General features: G+C 59.3%; 1 protein-coding gene across 2 annotated transcripts; it reads left to right on the top strand.

Moving 5' to 3' along the window:
• Positions 1–4283: 4283 nt before the first annotated feature.
• Positions 4284–15697, top strand: MCRIP1 (MAPK regulated corepressor interacting protein 1). 2 transcript variants are annotated; one of them, XM_073310443.1, is made up of 6 exons: positions 4284–4341; positions 7425–7536; positions 8068–8147; positions 8455–8573; positions 13433–13534; positions 13951–15697. In XM_073310443.1, the coding sequence occupies exons 3-6, from the start codon at positions 8140–8142 to the stop codon at positions 14013–14015; spliced, it is 294 nt and encodes a 97-aa protein (XP_073166544.1). In that variant the 5' UTR covers positions 4284–4341; positions 7425–7536; positions 8068–8139; the 3' UTR covers positions 14016–15697. The 2 variants fall into 2 exon arrangements, with proteins under 2 accessions (XP_073166544.1, XP_073166543.1); XM_073310442.1 differs by lacking the exon at positions 7425–7536.
• The last annotated feature ends 2198 nt before the right edge of the window (positions 15698–17895 follow it).

Raw genomic sequence — 17895 nt, forward strand, 5'->3', positions numbered from 1 at the left:
CTCAATGTGCAGCAGCAATCAAAAAAGCGAACATTAGGAAAGGGATAGATAATAAAACAGAAAATATAATAATGCCACTATATAAATCCATGGTATGCCCCTATCTTGAATACTGCTTGCAGTTCTGGTCTCCCGATCTCAAAATAGATATATTAGAATTGGAAAAGGTACAGAAAAGGGCAACAAAAATGATTAGGGGTATGGAACGGCTTCCGTATGAGGAGAGATTAGTAAGACTGGGACTTTTCAGCTTGGAAAAGAGACGGCTAAGGGGAGATATGAGTGAGGTCTATAAAATCATGGTGGGGAGAAAGTGAATAGGGAAATGTAATTTAATCCTTTCACATAAAACAAGAACCAGGGGTCACCCAATGAAATTAACAGGCATCATCATAATGAACAGAAGGAAGTATTCCTTCACACAACGCAGTCAACCCATGGAACTCGTTGCCAGGGCGTGTTGTGAAGGCCAAAGTATAACTGGGTTCAAACTAGATAAGTTCACGGAGGACAGCTCCATCAATGGCTATTAGCCAAGATGGTCAGGGATGCAACCTCATGCTCAGGGTGTCCCTAAAGCTCCAAGTCCCAGATGTTGGGAAATGAGTGACAGGAGGGATCACTAGATAGATGCCCTGTTCTGTTCATTCCCTCTGGGGCACCTGGCATTGGCCACTGTCAGCAGACAGGACACTGGGCTGGATGGACCTTTGTCTGACCCAGTGTGGCCGTTCTTACGTTATGTCTCTTTGACCAGCACAGGGGGTCGGTGCTGGAGGTGGCAGGGAGCTCTTTGCTCAGCAGAGGGGGGCCAGCATTCAGGGAGGTGGCAGGAGGGCTCTTGGCCCAATGGGAGGTGTCTCTTTGCCTGACAGGGGTGTTGGCACTGGAAGGGGGGTCAGAGGCCTCTTGGCCTGGCAGGGGGGGTAGCCCTGGGAGGACTTGTCAGGGGAGTGGCTCGTTGCTCTGCGGAGGGAGGCCAGAGCTGCAAGTGTTGGGGGGTGGCTCTGGGCCCAGCGGGGGGTTCGGTGCTGGAAAGGGAGGGCATTGGGCCCGGGAGGGGTGGGCGCTGGGGGGCCGTCGGGGGGCTCTGGGCCCGGGAGGGGTGGGCGCTAGGGGGCCGTCGGGGGGGCTCTGGGCCCGGCGCTGGGGGGCCGTCGGGGGGGCTCTGGGCCCGGGACGGGTGGGCGCTGGGGGGCCGTCGGGGGGGCTCTGGGCCCGGCGCTGGGGGGCCGTCGGGGGGGCTCTGGGCCCCGGAGGGGTGGGCGCTGGGGGGCTGTCGGGGGGGCTCTGGGCCCGGGACGGGTGGGCACTCGGGGGCTGTCGGGGGGGGCTCTGGGCCCGGCGCTGGGGGGCCGTCGGGGGGGCTCTGGGCCCGGGATGGGTGGGCACTGGGGGGCCGTCGGGGGGGCTCTGGGCCCGGCGCTGGGGGGCCGTTGGGGGGGCTCTGGGCCCGGGAGGGGTGGGCGCTGGGGGGCCATCGGGGGGACTCTGGGCCCGGCGCTGGGGGGCCGTCGGGGGGGCTCTGGGCCCGGGACGGGTGGGCGCTGGGGGGCCGTCGGGGGGGCTCTGGGCCCGGGAGGGGTGGGCGCTGGAGGGCCGTCGGGGGGGCTCTGGGCCCGGGAGGGGTGGGCGCTGGGAGGCCGTCGGGGGGGGGCTCTGGGCCCGGGAGGGGTGGGCGCTGGAGGGCCGTCGGGGGGGCTCTGGGCCCGGGAGGGGTGGGCGCTGGGGGGCCGTCGGGGGGCTCTGGGCCCGGGAGGGGTGGGCACTGGGAGGCCGTCGGGGGGGGGGCTCTGGGCCCGGGAGGGGTGGGCGCTGGGGGGGCCGTCGGGGGGGCTCTGGGCCCGAGAGGGGTGGGCGCTTGGGGGCCGTCGGGGGGCTCTGGGCCCGGGAGGGGTGGGCACTGGGAGGCCGTCGGGGGGGGGCTCTGGGCCCGGGAGGGGTGGGCGCTGGGGGGCCGTCGGGGGGGCTCTGGGCCCGAGAGGGGTGGGCGCTGGGGGGCCGTCGGGGGGGCTCTGGGCCCGGGACGGGTGGGCGCTGGGGGGCCGTCGGGGGGGCTCTGGGCCCGGCGCTGGGGGGCCGTCGGGGGGGCTCTGGGCCCGGGAGGGGTGGGCGCTGGGGGGGCCGTCGGGGGGGCTCTGGGCCCGGGACGGGTGGGCGCTGGGGGGCCGTCGGGGGGGCTCTGGGCCCGGCGCTGGGGGGCCATCGGGGGGGCTCTGGGCCCGGGACGGGTGGGCGCTGGGGGGCCGTCGGGGGGGCTCTGGGCCCCGGAGGGGTGGGCGCTGGGGGGCTGTCGGGGGGGCTCTGGGCCCGGCGCTGGGGGGGCGTCGGGGGGGCTCTGGGCCCGGCGCTGGGGGGCCGTCGGGGGGGCTCTGGGCCCGGGACGGGTGGGCGCTGGGGGGCCGTCGGGGGGGTTCTGGGCCCCGGAGGGGTGGGCGCTGGAGGGCCGTCGGGGGGGCTCTGGGCCCGGCGCTGGGGGGCCGTCGGGGGGGCTCTGGGCCCGGGACGGGTGGGCGCTGGGGGGCCGTCGGGGGGGCTCTGGGCCCCGGAGGGGTGGGCGCTGGGGGGCCGTCGGGGGGGCTCTGGGCCCGGCGCTGGGGGGGCGTCGGGGGGGCTCTGGGCCCGGCGCTGGGGGGCCGTCGGGGGGGCTCTGGGCCCGGGACGGGTGGGCGCTGGGGGCCCGTCGGGGGGGCTCTGGGCCCGGGACGGGTGGGCGCTGGGGGGCCGTCGGGGGGGCTCTGGGCCCGGCGCTGGGGGGGTGTCGGGGGGGCTCTGGGCCCGGGACGGGTGGGCGCTGGGGGGCTGTCGGGGGGGCTCTGGGCCCGGCGCTGGGGGGGTGTCGGGGGGGCTCTGGGCCCGGGACGGGTGGGCGCTGGGGGCCCGTCGGGGGGGCTCTGGGCCCGGGACGGGTGGGCGCTGGGGGGCCTTCGGGGGGGCTCTGGGCCCGGCGCTGGGGGGCCGTCGGGGGGGCTCTGGGCCCGGGACGGGTGGGCGCTGGGGGCCCGTCGGGGGGGCTCTGGGCCCGGGACGGGTGGGCGCTGGGGGGCCGTCGGGGGGGCTCTGGGCCCGGCGCTGGGGGGCATCGGGGGGGCTCTGGGCCCGGGACGGGTGGGCGCTGGGGGGCCGTCGGGGGGGCTCTGGGCCCGGCGCTGGGGGGCCGTCGGGGGGGCTCTGGGCCCGGGAGGGGTGGGCGCTGGGGGGCCGTCGGGGGGGCTCTGGGCCCGGGACGGGTGGGCGCTGGGGGGCCGTCGGGGGGGCTCTGGGCCCGGCGCTGGGGGGCCATCGGGGGGGCTCTGGGCCCGGGACGGGTGGGCGCTGGGGGGCCGTCGGGGGGGCTCTGGGCCCCGGAGGGGTGGGCGCTGGGGGGCTGTCGGGGGGGCTCTGGGCCCGGCGCTGGGGGGGCGTCGGGGGGGCTCTGGGCCCGGCGCTGGGGGGCCGTCGGGGGGGCTCTGGGCCCGGGACGGGTGGGCGCTGGGGGGCCGTCGGGGGGGCTCTGGGCCCCGGAGGGGTGGGCGCTGGAGGGCCGTCGGGGGGGCTCTGGGCCCGGCGCTGGGGGGGCCGTCGGGGGGGCTCTGGGCCCGGGACGGGTGGGCGCTGGGGGGCCGTCGGGGGGGCTCTGGGCCCCGGAGGGGTGGGCGCTGGGGGGGCCGTCGGGGGGGCTCTGGGCCCGGCGCTGGGGGGGGCGTCGGGGGGGCTCTGGGCCCGGCGCTGGGGGGCCGTCGGGGGGGCTCTGGGCCCGGGACGGGTGGGTGCTGGGGGCCCGTCGGGGGGGCTCTGGGCCCGGGACGGGTGGGCGCTGGGGGGCCGTCGGGGGGGCTCTGGGCCCGGCGCTGGGGGGGTGTCGGGGGGGCTCTGGGCCCGGGACGGGTGGGCGCTGGGGGGCTGTCGGGGGGGCTCTGGGCCCGGGACGGGTGGGCGCTGGGGGCCCGTCGGGGGGGCTCTGGGCCCGGGACGGGTGGGCGCTGGGGGGCCGTCGGGGGGGCTCTGGGCCCGGCGCTGGGGGGCCGTCGGGGGGGCTCTGGGCCCGGGACGGGTGGGCGCTGGGGGCCCGTCGGGGGGGCTCTGGGCCCGGGACGGGTGGGCGCTGGGGGGCCGTCGGGGGGGCTCTGGGCCCGGCGCTGGGGGGCCGTCGGGGGGGCTCTGGGCCCGGGACGGGTGGGCGCTGGGGGGCCGTCGGGGGGGCTCTGGGCCCGGCGCTGGGGGGCCGTCGGGGGGGCTCTGGGCCCGGCGTCGGGGGGCCGCACCTCCCCCACGCCGCGCGGCGCCACTCTGAGATAGCGCGTGCTCACTTCCGTCCCGGCCTGGCAGCGGCGAGAGGAGCCGGGAGCGGCCCGGGCCCAGGTGAGCGGAGCCGCGCGGCGCCGAGACCCCCCGGCCAGGGGCCTCCCGAGCGCCGCGTCTCCATGGGAACGGGCCGCCGAGCCTGGCGCCCCTGAGTGACCCCCGGGCCCCCAGAGCCGGGCCGGGGCAGGGGAGCAGCACGACAGCCCCCCCCCGCCTCCTGGCACCGCCCCCGGCCCCCCCGGGCCATGCAGTGACCCCCCCGCCTCCCGTCTCTGACCCCCGGCCCCCCCGGGCCATGCACTGACCCCCCCCCGCCTCCTGGCACCGCCCCCGGCCCCCCCGGGCCATGCACTGACCCCCCCGCCTCCCGTCTCTGACCCCCGGCCCCCCCGGGCCATGCAGTGACCCCCCCCCCGCCTCCTGGCACCGCCCCCGGGCCATGCAGTGACCCCCCCCCGCCTCCTGGCACCGCCCCGGCCCCCCCGGGCCATGCAGTGACCCCCCCGCCTCCCGTCTCTGACCCCCGGCCCCCCCGGGCCATGCACTGACCCCCCCCGCCTCCTGGCACCGCCCCCGGCCCCCCGGGCCATGCACTGACCCCCCCCCCGCCTCCTGGCACCGCCCCCGGCCCCCCCGGGCCATGCAGTGACCCCCCCGCCTCCTGTCTCTGATCTCCGGCCCCCCCGGCCCATGCAGTGACCCCCCCACCTCCCGTCTCTGACCCCCGGCCCCCCCGGGCCATGCACTGACCCCCCCCCGCCTCCTGGCACCGCCCCCGGCCCCCCCGGGCCATGCAGTGACCGCCCGCCTCCCGTCTCTGACCCCCGGCCCCCCCGGGCCATGCACTGACCCCCCCCCGCCTCCTGGCACCGCCCCCGGGCCCCCCGGGCCATGCAGTGACCCCCCCCGCCTCCTGTCTCTGACCTCCGGCCCCCCCGGGCCATGCAGTGACCCCCCCCGCCTCCCGTCTCTGACCCCCGGCCCCCCCGGGCCATGCAGTGACCCCCCCCGCCTCCCGTCTCTGACCCCCGGCCCCCCCCGGGCCATGCAGTGACCCCCCGCCTCCCGTCTCTGACCCCCGGCCCCCCCCGGGCCATGCAGTGACCCCCCGCCTCCTGTCTCTGACCCCGATATCCCCGGCCCATGCACTGACCCCCCCCCCCTCAGTCTCCTGTCTCTGATCCCCGACCCCCCCGGGCCATGCACTGACCCCCCCCGCCTCCTGGCACCGCCCCCGGCCCCCCCGGGCCATGCAGTGACCCCCCCGCCTCCTGTCTCTGATCTCCGGCCCCCCCGGCCCATGCAGTGACCCCCCCCACCTCCCATCTCTGACCCCCGGCCTCCCCGGGCCATGCACTGACCCCCCCCCGCCTCCTGGCACCGCCCCTGGCCCCCCCGGGCCATGCAGTGACCGCCCGCCTCCCGTCTCTGACCCCCGGCCCCCCCGGGCCATGCACTGACCCCCCCCGCCTCCTGGCACCGCCCCCGGCCCCCCCGGGCCATGCAGTGACCCCCCCGCCTCCCGTCTCTGACCCCCGGCCCCCCCGGCCCATGCAGTGACCCCCCCGCCTCCTGTCTCTGACCTCCGGCCCCCCCGGGTCATGCAGTGACCCCCCCCGCCTCCCGTCTCTGACCCCCGGCCCCCCCGGGCCATGCAGTGACCCCCCCGCCTCCCGTCTCTGACCCCCGGCCCCCCCGGGCCATGCAGTGACCCCCCGCCTCCCGTCTCTGACCCCCGGCCCCCCCCGGGCCATGCAGTGACCCTCCGCCTCCTGTCTCTGACCCCGATATCCCCGGCCCATGCACTGACCCCCCCCCCCCTCAGTCTCCTGTCTCTGATCCCCGACCCCCCCGGGCCATGCAGTGACCACCCCCGCCTCCTGTCTCTGACCCCGATATCCCCGGGCCATGCACTGACCCCCCCCCTCAGTCTCCTGTCTCTGATCCCCGATATCCCCGGGCCATGCACTGACCCCCCCCACCCCCCGTCTCCTGTCTCTGACCCCCGACCCCCCCGGGCCATGCAGTGACACATGCACACACCTGATACCCCCAGGCCAAGTACTGACACCCCTACAGATACCCCCTTGGGTCCTGGCACTAACAGCACCTCCCGTGCTATCCCCCCTCAGCAGTGATGCCCCCCATGATAACTGCCCCCCCCCAGGTCAGCCTCCCATGCCCTAGCAGTGACAGCTCCCCAAGATACACCCCATGTACCAGCCCCCTGGGGCCCCAGGCAGTGACTGACTGCTCCCTGTGCCGGCCCCTGGGGCCCTGGCAGCAACAGTCCGCTATGATAATCTCCCCACACACCGCCCTTCCCAGGCCCGTGGCAGTGACAGCCCCCAGCCCCCCTGTGCCAGCCCCCCTGGGCTCCTAGCACTGACAGCCCCCCTATGATAACCCTCCCCCCAATGCCAGCCACCCTGAGCCCCTGGTAGTGACAGCCTCTCGTCAATTGGCCTGTGCTGAGAACTCTTGCCTGGATCCTGGGGAAGGGTGGGCCACAAATGCAGGGCCCTCATGTGATTAGGAGTGCCCCTTCATAGAGCCATGTGTCCCCACTCTTCCTGCAACAGGCTGCTGTATGCCGGGGACGTTGCCATGGCAATGGGTCTGACACATCTGTGCATATCTGCCTACATCTAGCAGGAAGAAATCCCCTTTAATCCTAAAATAGCAGGCACCTCCCCAGCCCCCGCACCCCCACCTCAACCCCCACCTGCCTACAGCTTCTTGGCTACAGCTGAGGAGGGCGCAGGACGAGTGACAGAGCAACACTGGTATCCCCACCCCCAGAGGTGTTACAGCTCTCAGCCCCTCTGCCTCTAATCATAGAGCCTATCTTCAAAAATACCCTGGGGAGAGCCCAGGTTGGGGATGTGCGTGCTGGGAGTAATGCCAGCCAGACCTGGTTCACGGGCGCCTCTGTGCGCAGCTCTGCAGCAATCCCCACCCCTTCCCACAGTCCCACTGCAACCAGAAGTTTTGTTCTGCCGCTTCCCCCCATTTCCTAGTGCATTGGCCAGGATGGTTTTAAATGTCCCAAGCAATGGCCATCCCCCCAGCAGCCTGCGGGGTCTTGGAGCCAGGAAGCTCTTCAGCCTAACATTTCCTTTGTTTGTTCTCCTTGGCAGACTTCAGCATCACCCTGGATGTGTCTCCCCTCTCTTTCAGGGTGACACCAAGTTTGCTGCCGTTTTGCACCTGAAGGCCTGCTGCACGCACAGTATCTGTGCCTGGAGAACTGTCAGTCAAGGGCTGAGTTTTTTACCAATATAGTTATACCAGTATAAGCCATAGTGTGGATGCAGTTACACTGGGGCAGAGATGCCTTGTCCGGCTATAGCTTGTTCCCTTTGCTGTGTGGGAATAGCTATCCTGGTTATAAGCACTTTTATACCAGTGTAACTATGCCCACATTAGGGAAGTTGTACAACTTCATCTGTACTGGCATTGCCCTGATCACGGATGGCATTGAGCCCCCTGGAATTGCCAACAGTGGGGTTAAAGTAGTAAGACCCACATCTGAAATCCTTCTCATTCACTTCTTGAGGAGCGCTGCAGCAGCTGGGGTCAGAATGCAGCCACCCAGACCTAAGCTAAGGAGCTGGCTCCCTGGGTCTCTCTGTGACCTCTCTAGGCTTTGATGCAATGCTCTTAGCTGCAGTATGTGAGCACGTTAAGCCCTAGCTGGGGGTGACTGCATAGAGAAGGTGCTGGCAGTCTGGAGACACCGTGGCTCCCGCACACACTTAGCTCCGTTTCACTTTGTTTCAGCATCCATCTCCTATCTGCCAAGGTCTGTGCTGACAAAGGCAGGACTAGAGAGGTCTGAGTAAGGAGGCAGCCATGACCAGGTGAGACACTTTCACACATAGCAGAGAGCCTGTGGATGAGGGCAGGGCAGGGGGCAGGGGCATGGAGTCCCTTTGGGGGGGATGCCATGGGGCTAGGCAGGGCGGGAACAGTAATGGCTTTACTTTTCCTGAGCTCGGAGCCATGCTGCTGGTTTCAGGGTTGGGGAGGTGCGAGCTTGCATGGCTGCTTGCGCCAGGGCCTTTGCTGCAGGATTTTCTGCACTCCCTCTCTGAGGTTCATTCCAGAGCTTTGCACTTCTCCCCATCTGCCCATGAGCTCTCATCAGGATTTGTGCTTTGGTTTCAGCTCCCCTGTTTCCAGGGTTGTTTACAATGGCAAGAGGAACAGCAGCCCTCGCTCCCCAAGCAACAGCAGTGAGATTTTCACCCCTGCTCACGAGGAGAATGTGCGCTTCATTTACGAAGGTGGGTGAGTGATCCAGGATCTGCAACTCCCCCAGTCCATGTTTTCTCCCCAGGCTCCCTTCCTCTCTGGTGCCACTTGCTTTTCAGCCTTGGAATTCCACAAGGGGCTTTCTGCCATGGGGCCTCATCAGAGCAGCGGGCAAGAAGCAGTCAGAGAACGGTGTGGCCGCTGCTTCCTCCCTGAGCTGAGGAGTGTGGAGCTTTACTCATCCCATCGCGTGCTCCTGAGCTGTTCTCTCTGCGTTGATAGCCTAGGGCCCGTTAGTTTCCATTCCGTATGGAGTGATGGTGAGGAGAGGGATGCGACTACTTAATATGCCTTGCAATGATAGTCTACGTTGCTGTGTGACTCTGCTACCCACCAATTGCTATGGCAGAACCACGACACTGGAATGAGCCCAGAGCAGGCACTGGGTGGTGGCCTCTGCTATGTGGCAGGCATGACTTTGCTCATTCACAGGCTCTCAACAGACATCTCAGTCTCTCAGCCAGAAGAGTGAGGCCTTACTGCGAACATGAAGCAAATCAAACCAGGCCCAGGTAAAACTCCCTTGTGGGACAGTCCCTGTCTCAGCAGCCGTTGGGCTGTCTCATGTCTCCTGAGCCTGCTGAGCTGAGGAAACCCCTGTCAGACAAGGAGAGAGGAATCAAACTGATTTCGAACTGACCAAGTTAAGAGGACCCAGTGTGTGGAGAAGCCCCTTCCATAGCCTGGCTGAGGCTTGAACAACCCTTAGGAGACTCTTCTAAGGGCTTCTCGTCCCCTGCCAGTGTCTGGGATGGTCTTTCCAACAACAGCCCATTGCCCAACAGCAACGCCCTCTGACTGAATGAAGCCATTGCTGAATGAATGCACAGGAAACAGGCAGTCTTTGTGTTGCTGAGTCCCCTGGGGTCATGTGGTGCTATGGAGGGGAGGCAAGGCCTGGTAGAAAAGCACCACGCATGTGAAAATCCTAATCTCTGGAGTACCTTTGACCCTGGCCATTTCTGGAGAATTTAGTCCTTCAATTAAAAAGTAAAATGAAGCTTCGATCCCTGAGGTTTGCAAAGAAACCCTTTGAATGTAACTGTGCTGTGTCTGTCTGTGAGCTGCCACCTATAGGGAGCTGCTGGCGAGTGGCCTCCAGAGTGGGGTGCAGTCTGCCTGGGGGAAGGTTCCAGCCTGCAAGTGCATACGTGCCATTTAAAGCGGGAGCCAGGGTGACTGTTCATGGGGTACTTAGCACCCAGGCCAGACACATGCCAGGTCCCCCGTGCTCTTGCAGGTATCTGCCCTCCCCATCCTCCTAGTGCAGTCTTTCCTCTTTACCAAGCCCACAGTGAAGGCACTTCCATGTATGTGATCCCACTGTGAAGTTGGAGGGAGACACATTGGACTGTGAAGCAGGGTGATAAGGAAATGGGGACTGGGAAGGTGGGGTTGGACCTCATTCTGATGGACAAAGAATTGTTACTTGGTGACCTAAAAATTACCAGTAGCCTAGAGTACCAGTGATCATGATCTCGTTACATTTATGTTGTGCAAACAGAACATGGCACCAAACACTAATATATATACACCGGACCCTCGCTAGAACGCGGGGTTCAGGATTCATGCGCGTTACCATGGATCCCGATTTAAATATTTAAATTTGGGATCCATTGCCATGACCGTGCTATATGCGAATCCGCACTATAGTGACACGAGTGTCCGCTATATTTAGAACTTTAAAAGAGTTCATTTTCCAAAGCTAAAAGCAATTGTTGCCATAACTGTCTGGGAACATTAAATTTAAAGTATGAAGTGTCAGTGGAAACTGGGACTTGTTCAAGGATATCCTATTGGATGTCCAAAAAGCCATGATTCCACAGACATGAAAAAAGTTATGCTGGCCAAGAAGCCAGTCTGGTTAAAAGGAGTTGTGGAAGAGGCAATAAAACAAAATTTATATATAAAGAATGGAAGTAAATAGCAATTTATAGAAGTTAAAAGTTAAAAAATGTGGATGATTGGTAAGAGAAACCAAAGGAATCAATGAAATATCAATGGGCAATAGAGTTAAAGATAAGGCATTTTTAAAACATAGTCGGAACAAGAAATACCCCATGACGGATGATAAAATTGTAAATAGAGATGCAGAAATGTTCAATAGATATCTCTGTACAGTATTTGGAATGCAGGAGGACGTATAGTGTAGTCAAATATAGTAAAAATCTTAAAATCAATCAAACTGTACTATAGAATCTCTATGGGTAGAAATTCCATGCTTCAATAATAAGATTATAGCTGTAGGAATATACTACCAACCACCTGACCAGGATGGTGACCGAGATTGTGAAATGTTATGGGAGATTAGAGAGGCTACAAAAACAGAAAACCCAATAATTATGGGGTATTTCAACTATGCCCATATTGACTGGATACGTGTCACCTCAGGACAGGAAGCAGAGATAAAATTTCTAGACACCATTAATGGCTGATTCTTGGAGCAGCTAGTCCTGGAACCCAAAAAGTGAGAAGCAGTTCTTGATTTAGTCCTAAATGGTGCACAGGATCTGGTCCAATAGGTGAATATAGCTGAACTGCTTGGTAATGGTGGCCATAATGTAATTACATTTAATGTCCTTGTAAGGGGAAAAATAAAGAAATTCACCACATTTAACTTCAAAAAGAGGAACTCCACAAAAATGAGTAAGATAGTTAAATGAAAGTTAAAAAGAACAGTCAAAAGGGTGAAATGCCTGCAAATTATAGGGAGAGTAGTTAAAAACACCATAATAGAGACTTAAACAAAATGTATACCCCCAAATTAAAAAAAAATAAACCAGTAAGAGGACCAAACAAATCCACCATGGCTGAACAACAGAGTATAAGAGGTGGTTAGAGACAAAAAGGCATCCTTTTAAAAATTGGAAGTCCTATCCTAGTGAGGAATATAGAAGGGGGATAAACTCTGTCAGATCAAGTGTAAAAGTATAATTGGGCACAAAAAAATTGAAGACCAATTAGCAAAAGCAACATTTTTTTAAAATACATCAGAAGCAGGAAGCCTGCCAAACAAAAAGTGGGGCAGCTGGATGATTGAGGTGCTAATGGAATACATGAGGAAGAAAAGGGATTATGGAAACGCTAAATTAATTCTTTGCATCGGTCTTCACTACAGAGGGTATGAGGGAGATTGCCACACCTGAACTGTTCTTTTTAGGTGACAAATCTGAGGAACTGTCCCAGATTGAGTTGTCATTAGAAGAAGTTTTGGAACAAATTGATAAACTAAACAGTAATAAATCATCAGGACCAGATGGTATCACCCAAGACTACAGAAGGAACTCAAATGTGAAATTGCAGAACTACTAACTGCATCGAGGTCCCTTCCAGTTCTATGATTTCTATACCGCAGTCAACCTGGGGAACTCATTGCCATGGGATGTTGTGAAGGCCAAAAGTGTAACTGAATTCAAAAAAGAATTAGATAAGTTCATGGAGGATAGATCCATCAATGGCTATTAGCCAACATGGTCAGGGGCGCAACACCATGCTCTGAGTGTCCTTAAACCCCTGACTGCCAGAAGCTGGGACTGGATGACAGAGATGGATGACTTGATAAATTTCCCCCTTCTGTTCATTCCCTCTGAAGCATCTGGCACCAGCCACTGCTGGAAGACAGGATGCTGGGCTAGCTGGACCATTGGTCTTACCCAATATGGCCGTTCTTATACGTCCAGCTAATATGATGTGGATGGAATAGAAAGTTTACTATCTGTAACAAGATAGGAGAGTGTGAGGCAGCATCTGCTAAAATTAAACATTTTCATATCAGCATGCCCATATAACTTACACCCAGAAGTCTTAAAGGAACTGCTGAGGATCTTGCTGAACCACTAATTTTAATATTTAACGAATCTTGGAAAACTGGGAAATTCCAAAGGACAGGAGGACTGCAAATGTAAATTTTAAAAGGATAAAAGGGATGACCCAGCAAGATTTAGACTGGGAACCTGACATTGATCCTGGGTAAAATAATGGAATGTTTAGTTCAGGACTCAGTCAACAAAGAATTAGAGGCTAAAAATATAATTAATGTGAAGGCAAGTTTTGTCAAACAAACGTGTTGTCTTTTGACAGGATTAGAGGTGTGGTTGATAAAGGCAACTGTGTTGATATAGTAAACTTAGATTTTTCCAAGGCATTTCACTTGGTACCACATACAATTTTGATTAAAAAACTTGCATTATATAGAACTAACAGGACATACACGTTCAATGGATTAAAAACTGTCTCACTGACAGATCTCAAAGTGGTTGTTAATGGGTGATATCGATGAGTGAGGTAATTTCTAATGGATTTTCCCCAGTATTCCATGATTTATTGAAAATCAACATTAATGGTCCAGCAAGTTCCTTAGACAGCTCTTTTAAAACTCTTGGATGCAAGTTGTCTGGACCTGCTGATTTAAAAATGTCCAACTTTAGTAGCTTTTGTTTAACATCCACAGTTGGAATAGAAAGTGTTTCTTCATCATCATCATATGATATGACTACATCATGTGGCTTTTTCCCAAATACACAACAGAAATATTATTCTTCTGTTTCTGAATATTTATTGACAATTCTGCCATTTCCATTGAGTAATGTACCAGTACCATTGTTTGGATTCGATTCAATGGCCTGTGACATACAGGAGCTCAGACTAGATGATCTAATGGTCTCTTCTGGCCTTAAACTCTATGAAACGGTGAAGTTACCTGGTGTGTGCAGGGGAATGGGGTTCTTGAGGGCTGGGATGAGAGCGTGGGAGCAGCTGGAGGGAGCCCTCGGCATGTCCTGTAGCAGGCACAGCACCCTCCCTTCCCTCTCTCGCTGTGCTCCTTCCCCAGCCTGGCAGTGTGTGGAGCGAGACCTTCGCAACCAGATGTCGGGCAGTGAGAGGGGCCTGGTGGAAGAGTATGTGGAGAAGATACCAAACCCCAGCCTAAAGGGTGAGTTTGCCTGGGGGGTCTTTGGCCCATCCAGGGGAACAAGTGCCAACGGTGCTGAAGTAAGTGGAGCAGAGCACGGGCTGCTGAGAGGGGAGGAACCCCCTCGGGACACCAGTGTCTCATCCTAACTGAATGTACAGCTCTGGCCACTCCATCCAGCTACAAGAGGGTGAATGAGGGTGACCAGATTGGGAGCCTGCAAGCCAGTGGGACAAACGGCATTTCATGATGAGGGGCAGAGGAGACCTGTGGTTCTTGAGCCTGGGCTCCTGAAGAGTGTGTGTTGGCGTGGCAGGTGCTGGCAACACTGATCTTGTGCAGGGGTGATGCAGTGCTGAGCCCTGAGGGGGGTAGGGTGATGCTGGCAGTGCTGAGCCCAGCCCCCTTACTGAGTTCTCCTCCCTTCCTCCTCACAGCATTTAAACCTGTTGACTTGAGCGATCTGAAGAGGAGAAACACACAGGATGCTAAGAAATCCTAAGGCAGGTTCTGCCTGCTGATTGGCTGGTGTCCTGAGGTCCTCAAGCAAATTTAATTTGAAGATTTTGTGTTGATTTCCTCCTCCGGTCTGTGTTCTGCCCGTGGAAGAGCTGGGCGCTTTGGGGCTGGCTCTGAAGCTGCCCAAGTTTGAACTCCATTGCAGATGCCTAGAGCATGTTGTACTGGATTCCTGCCCCTTCCCTGTAGCCTCGTCTCGGGCTGCCTTTCTCTACCATGTGTTGGGCCCACAAAGTCAGCTTACTCTTCCTCCCAGCTCTGTCCTCAGTCGGCCCTGGGCTGCTCTTTGGCTGCCGAGTGGTTGGTGTGGTCCCTGGGGCTCTGGTGCTAGGGAGGACAGAGCTGAGTGGCTGCATTTGGGCCAGTGGAGGCCAAGCCTTGTTCGCTCCTTCCCCCAGGTATCGAGGAGCAGCTCTTGTTGCAGACAGGCTGAGAGGAGAAGGTTGGGCATGTTCAGAGGCTGGAGGAGGAGCATGCATTGTTGGTCCCTGCTGTGTGCCCCATGCCCATGGCTACTCAGTGCCAGTGGGCTTGCAGGCCTTCCCCACAGCCGTGCTGCTGGGCACGCGACCCTTCCCCCTCCCCTTGCTTGTCAAGTGGGTGAGGTTAGTTTGCAGCTGAGCCCCTAGCTCTTGGTTGCTAACAGCTTCTGGGTTTGTGGGACTCTAAGATATTGTCCATATTAAAGAGCTGACTGGCTTTCTTCCCCATAATTGGGCTGAGGCAGGTCCCATGGTTTGGAGGGCAGAGCTGCTTCCTGCCAGGCCTTGCTCCGCTGGAGCTAAAAGGGGTGCACCCTTGGCCCTGAGCCCCAGAGACCAAGGTGCATTTACAGCTGGAGCCGTGGATTATTCTCCGCTCCTTGCTAGGTGCCCTGACAGCTCCTTCCAGGCAGGAAGGGTGGGGTGGAGCAGCACTTGCTGAGGGAGGCTTGGCTGTGGGAAGTTGTTTCTATCTGCATCCTTGCCTGGGCGACATCTCCCAATGTTAGTACTAGAGGGATTCCCCAGCCCTCCTGCCCCCTTCCTGTCCCCCTCCCTCCAGCTGTCTGGGCCCTCTGTGCAGTAACCCCCTTCCTGGCCAGGCCTGTTCTGTGGGGTGGGCCTGGAAGGGAGGTAGTTACACAGCCCCTCGTGGAGCCCAGCTCGCTTCCTAAACATCCCTTAGCGAGGGCAGTTTATAGTAGGCTGCTGCTGCAGTGCCAGGCTGAATGCCCCCTCCCCACCCCTGGGCTCGGAAAGCACTTTGGGAAATGGCCCTTTTGGGACCCTAGTACCTGACAAGGCTCGGGGGGTCTCAGCATGGCCCCACTCTGAGTGGTTCTGCCATCACTATTGCCCTGTGAAGCACAACCCCACCAGTCAAGCAGCTGTCACCAGCACTGTAGGAGGATTGTGGTCTCAGAGACCAGCATCCTGTCCCTGCAGTGCTGCGGGAGCAGCCCCCTGCCTGGGCGCTTGCAGGGAGGGGAGCTGCCAAGTGCTCTGCCCAGCACAGGTGGTGGCAGGCACTGGCAGCCAGCCACTGCAGGGCTAAGAGCGGTGCAGGCAGGATTTGTGGTCACTATTACCTTCCCTTTGTTGTTAAGTCAATGACCTATGTTGTTCTTTCGCTCTGTCTGTCACTTGAGGAGTGTTGTAAATAAAAGCTGGTTAGTCCTTTTGAGCTTGTCTCTGTGCACCTCTGTCCATTGCTCCCAGGCTGCTCCATGGCTGGCTGGATACGGGGGCTGATTTACCACCCATGCTCCCACTTCTGTTCAGCTACTGGTCTGCTGGCCAGTGCATGCAGAGCTGGGGAATGGCTGAGAGGACACCCTGACCCAAGGGAATGGCGGGATGGGCCTTGCATTACTGGTGGCAGCTCTGTGGAGACATGCTGAACTGCCCCATGGAGGCCCAGCTAAGGAGCAAGGAGACGCCTCACAACAGGGCTGCAGCCAGGCATGCTGCCTTGTCCCTCTCCAGATTCCACATCAGTTTGCTCTCAACCCTCGAGCTGTGTCCGTGCCCGTTGGTCGTAGCTGGACACCGCTCAGGCAGAGGTCGAGCCGTGCATGCACACAACTCTTGTGCACTCAGATGCTTTTCCAATGACTCTTCCTAGTTTTCCCCGTTTTGATGTTTCAGGTCTCTCCATTATCTGTTCGGGCTGCAGTTCTGAAAGGAGCGTCAGGGCCCAAGTCTCTGGGGTGGAAGTGGGTGCAGCCCCAGCCACTGCAGGATCTTTTGGCAGCTCAGCCAGCCCAGAGGCAGGGGTGAAAGCTGATGCAAAGGGAGGCCTTAGACAGCTTTAATGTTGCTGTCAGCCTGAAACCACAGCTGCAGCTCCTCCAATCACACAATGTGTAGCAAATGCAGCCCCTCTTTCCCGCACTCCCACACTCCAGGCTGCGGCTATGCACCAATTGCATAGAGCACCTCTGAGTTGGGAGATGCTGTATTAATTTAGATGGAATCAATGGGCCCAGAGTCAAAGCTGTTAACATGACCCTGAAGATGTTCAAAATTAAACAAGGTTGTTGACAGGTTTCAGAGTAGCAGCCGTGTTAGTCTGTATCCGCAAAAAGAAAAGGAGTACTTGAGGCACCTTAGAGACTAACAAATTTATTAGAGCATAAGCTTTCGTGAGCTACAGCTCACTTCATCGGATGCATACAGTGGAAAATATAGTGGGGAGATTTTATATACACAGAGAACATGAAACAATGGGTGTTACCATACAGACTGTAACAAGGTTGTGTTCTTTTCCATCCTCCTGGTTGAAGACAAGGGCCCAGGCAGGCGGGACACATCCTGAAGATGAATGCATGGCCACAGAGATGGTGTCTGTGGGAGGGCTTTGGCTTCCTCCACTCTAGGATGCTGTTCCAGGAAGAAGGCCTGCTGGGAAGAGTTGGGGGCCACCTGACCGAGAAGGGGAAGAACATCTTCATGAACGAGCTCACTAACCTAGTGAGGAGGGCTTTAAACTAGGTTCAAAGGGGACAGGTGACAAGATTTTTTATGATCTCTTTTACCCAAATTGCCTTCCACCTTCAGCTTGACCGCCAATTCCTTCCTCTTACATAAGAACAATCACATTGAATCAGACCAAAGGTCTATCTAGCCCAGTATCCTGTCTTCCAACAGTGGCCAATGCCAGGTGCCCCAGAGGGAATGAACAGAACAGATAATCATCAAGTGATCCATTCCCTGTGACCCATTCCCAGCTTCTGGCAAACAGAGGCTAGGGACACCATCCCTACCCATCCTGCTAATAGCCATGGATGGACCTATCCTCTCTGAACTTATCTAGTTCTTTTTTGAACCCTTTTATATTCTTGGCCTTCATAACATGCTCTGGCAAGGAGTTCCACAGGTTTCCTGTGTGTTGTGTGAAGAAATACTTCCTTTTGTTTATTTTAAACCTGCTGACTATTAATTTCTTTTGGTGTCCCCTAGTTCTTGTGTTATGAGAAAGAGTAAATAATACTTCTGTATTTACTTTCTTCACACCAGCCATGATTTTATAGACCTCTAGCATATCTCATCCCACCCACCTTGGTTGTCTCTTTTCCAAGCTGAAAAATCAATTTGTAAGAACCTATAGGATAACAGGGTTATAAGGAACAGCCAGCATGATTCTGTAAAGAACAAATCATGCAAAAAATTAACCTAATTTTGTTCTTTGACCAGGTTACTCGCCTAGGGCATAGTGGGGAAGCACCAGATGTGATATATCTTGATTTTAGCAAGGCTTTAGACACAGGCCCACATGACATTCTCATAAGCAAACTAGGGAAATGTGGTCTAAATGAAATTATTACAATGTGGATGCACAACTGGTTGAAAGACCATACTCTTTATCAGTGGTTTGCTGTC

Source organism: Lepidochelys kempii, chromosome 14, assembly GCF_965140265.1.
Source record: "Lepidochelys kempii isolate rLepKem1 chromosome 14, rLepKem1.hap2, whole genome shotgun sequence".
NCBI classification, from domain to species: Eukaryota; Metazoa; Chordata; order Testudines; family Cheloniidae; genus Lepidochelys; species Lepidochelys kempii.

What these genes read in the sequence shown, in the direction of transcription:
- MCRIP1 (XM_073310443.1), top strand. An exon ending in TGTGCGCTTCATTTACGAAG is followed by an intron (nt 8,574 to 13,432) that starts GTGGGTGAGTGA and finishes CTCCTTCCCCAG; the next exon opens with CCTGGCAGTGTGTGGAGCGA. An exon ending in ACCAAACCCCAGCCTAAAGG is followed by an intron (nt 13,535 to 13,950) that starts GTGAGTTTGCCT and finishes TCCTCCTCACAG; the next exon opens with CATTTAAACCTGTTGACTTG.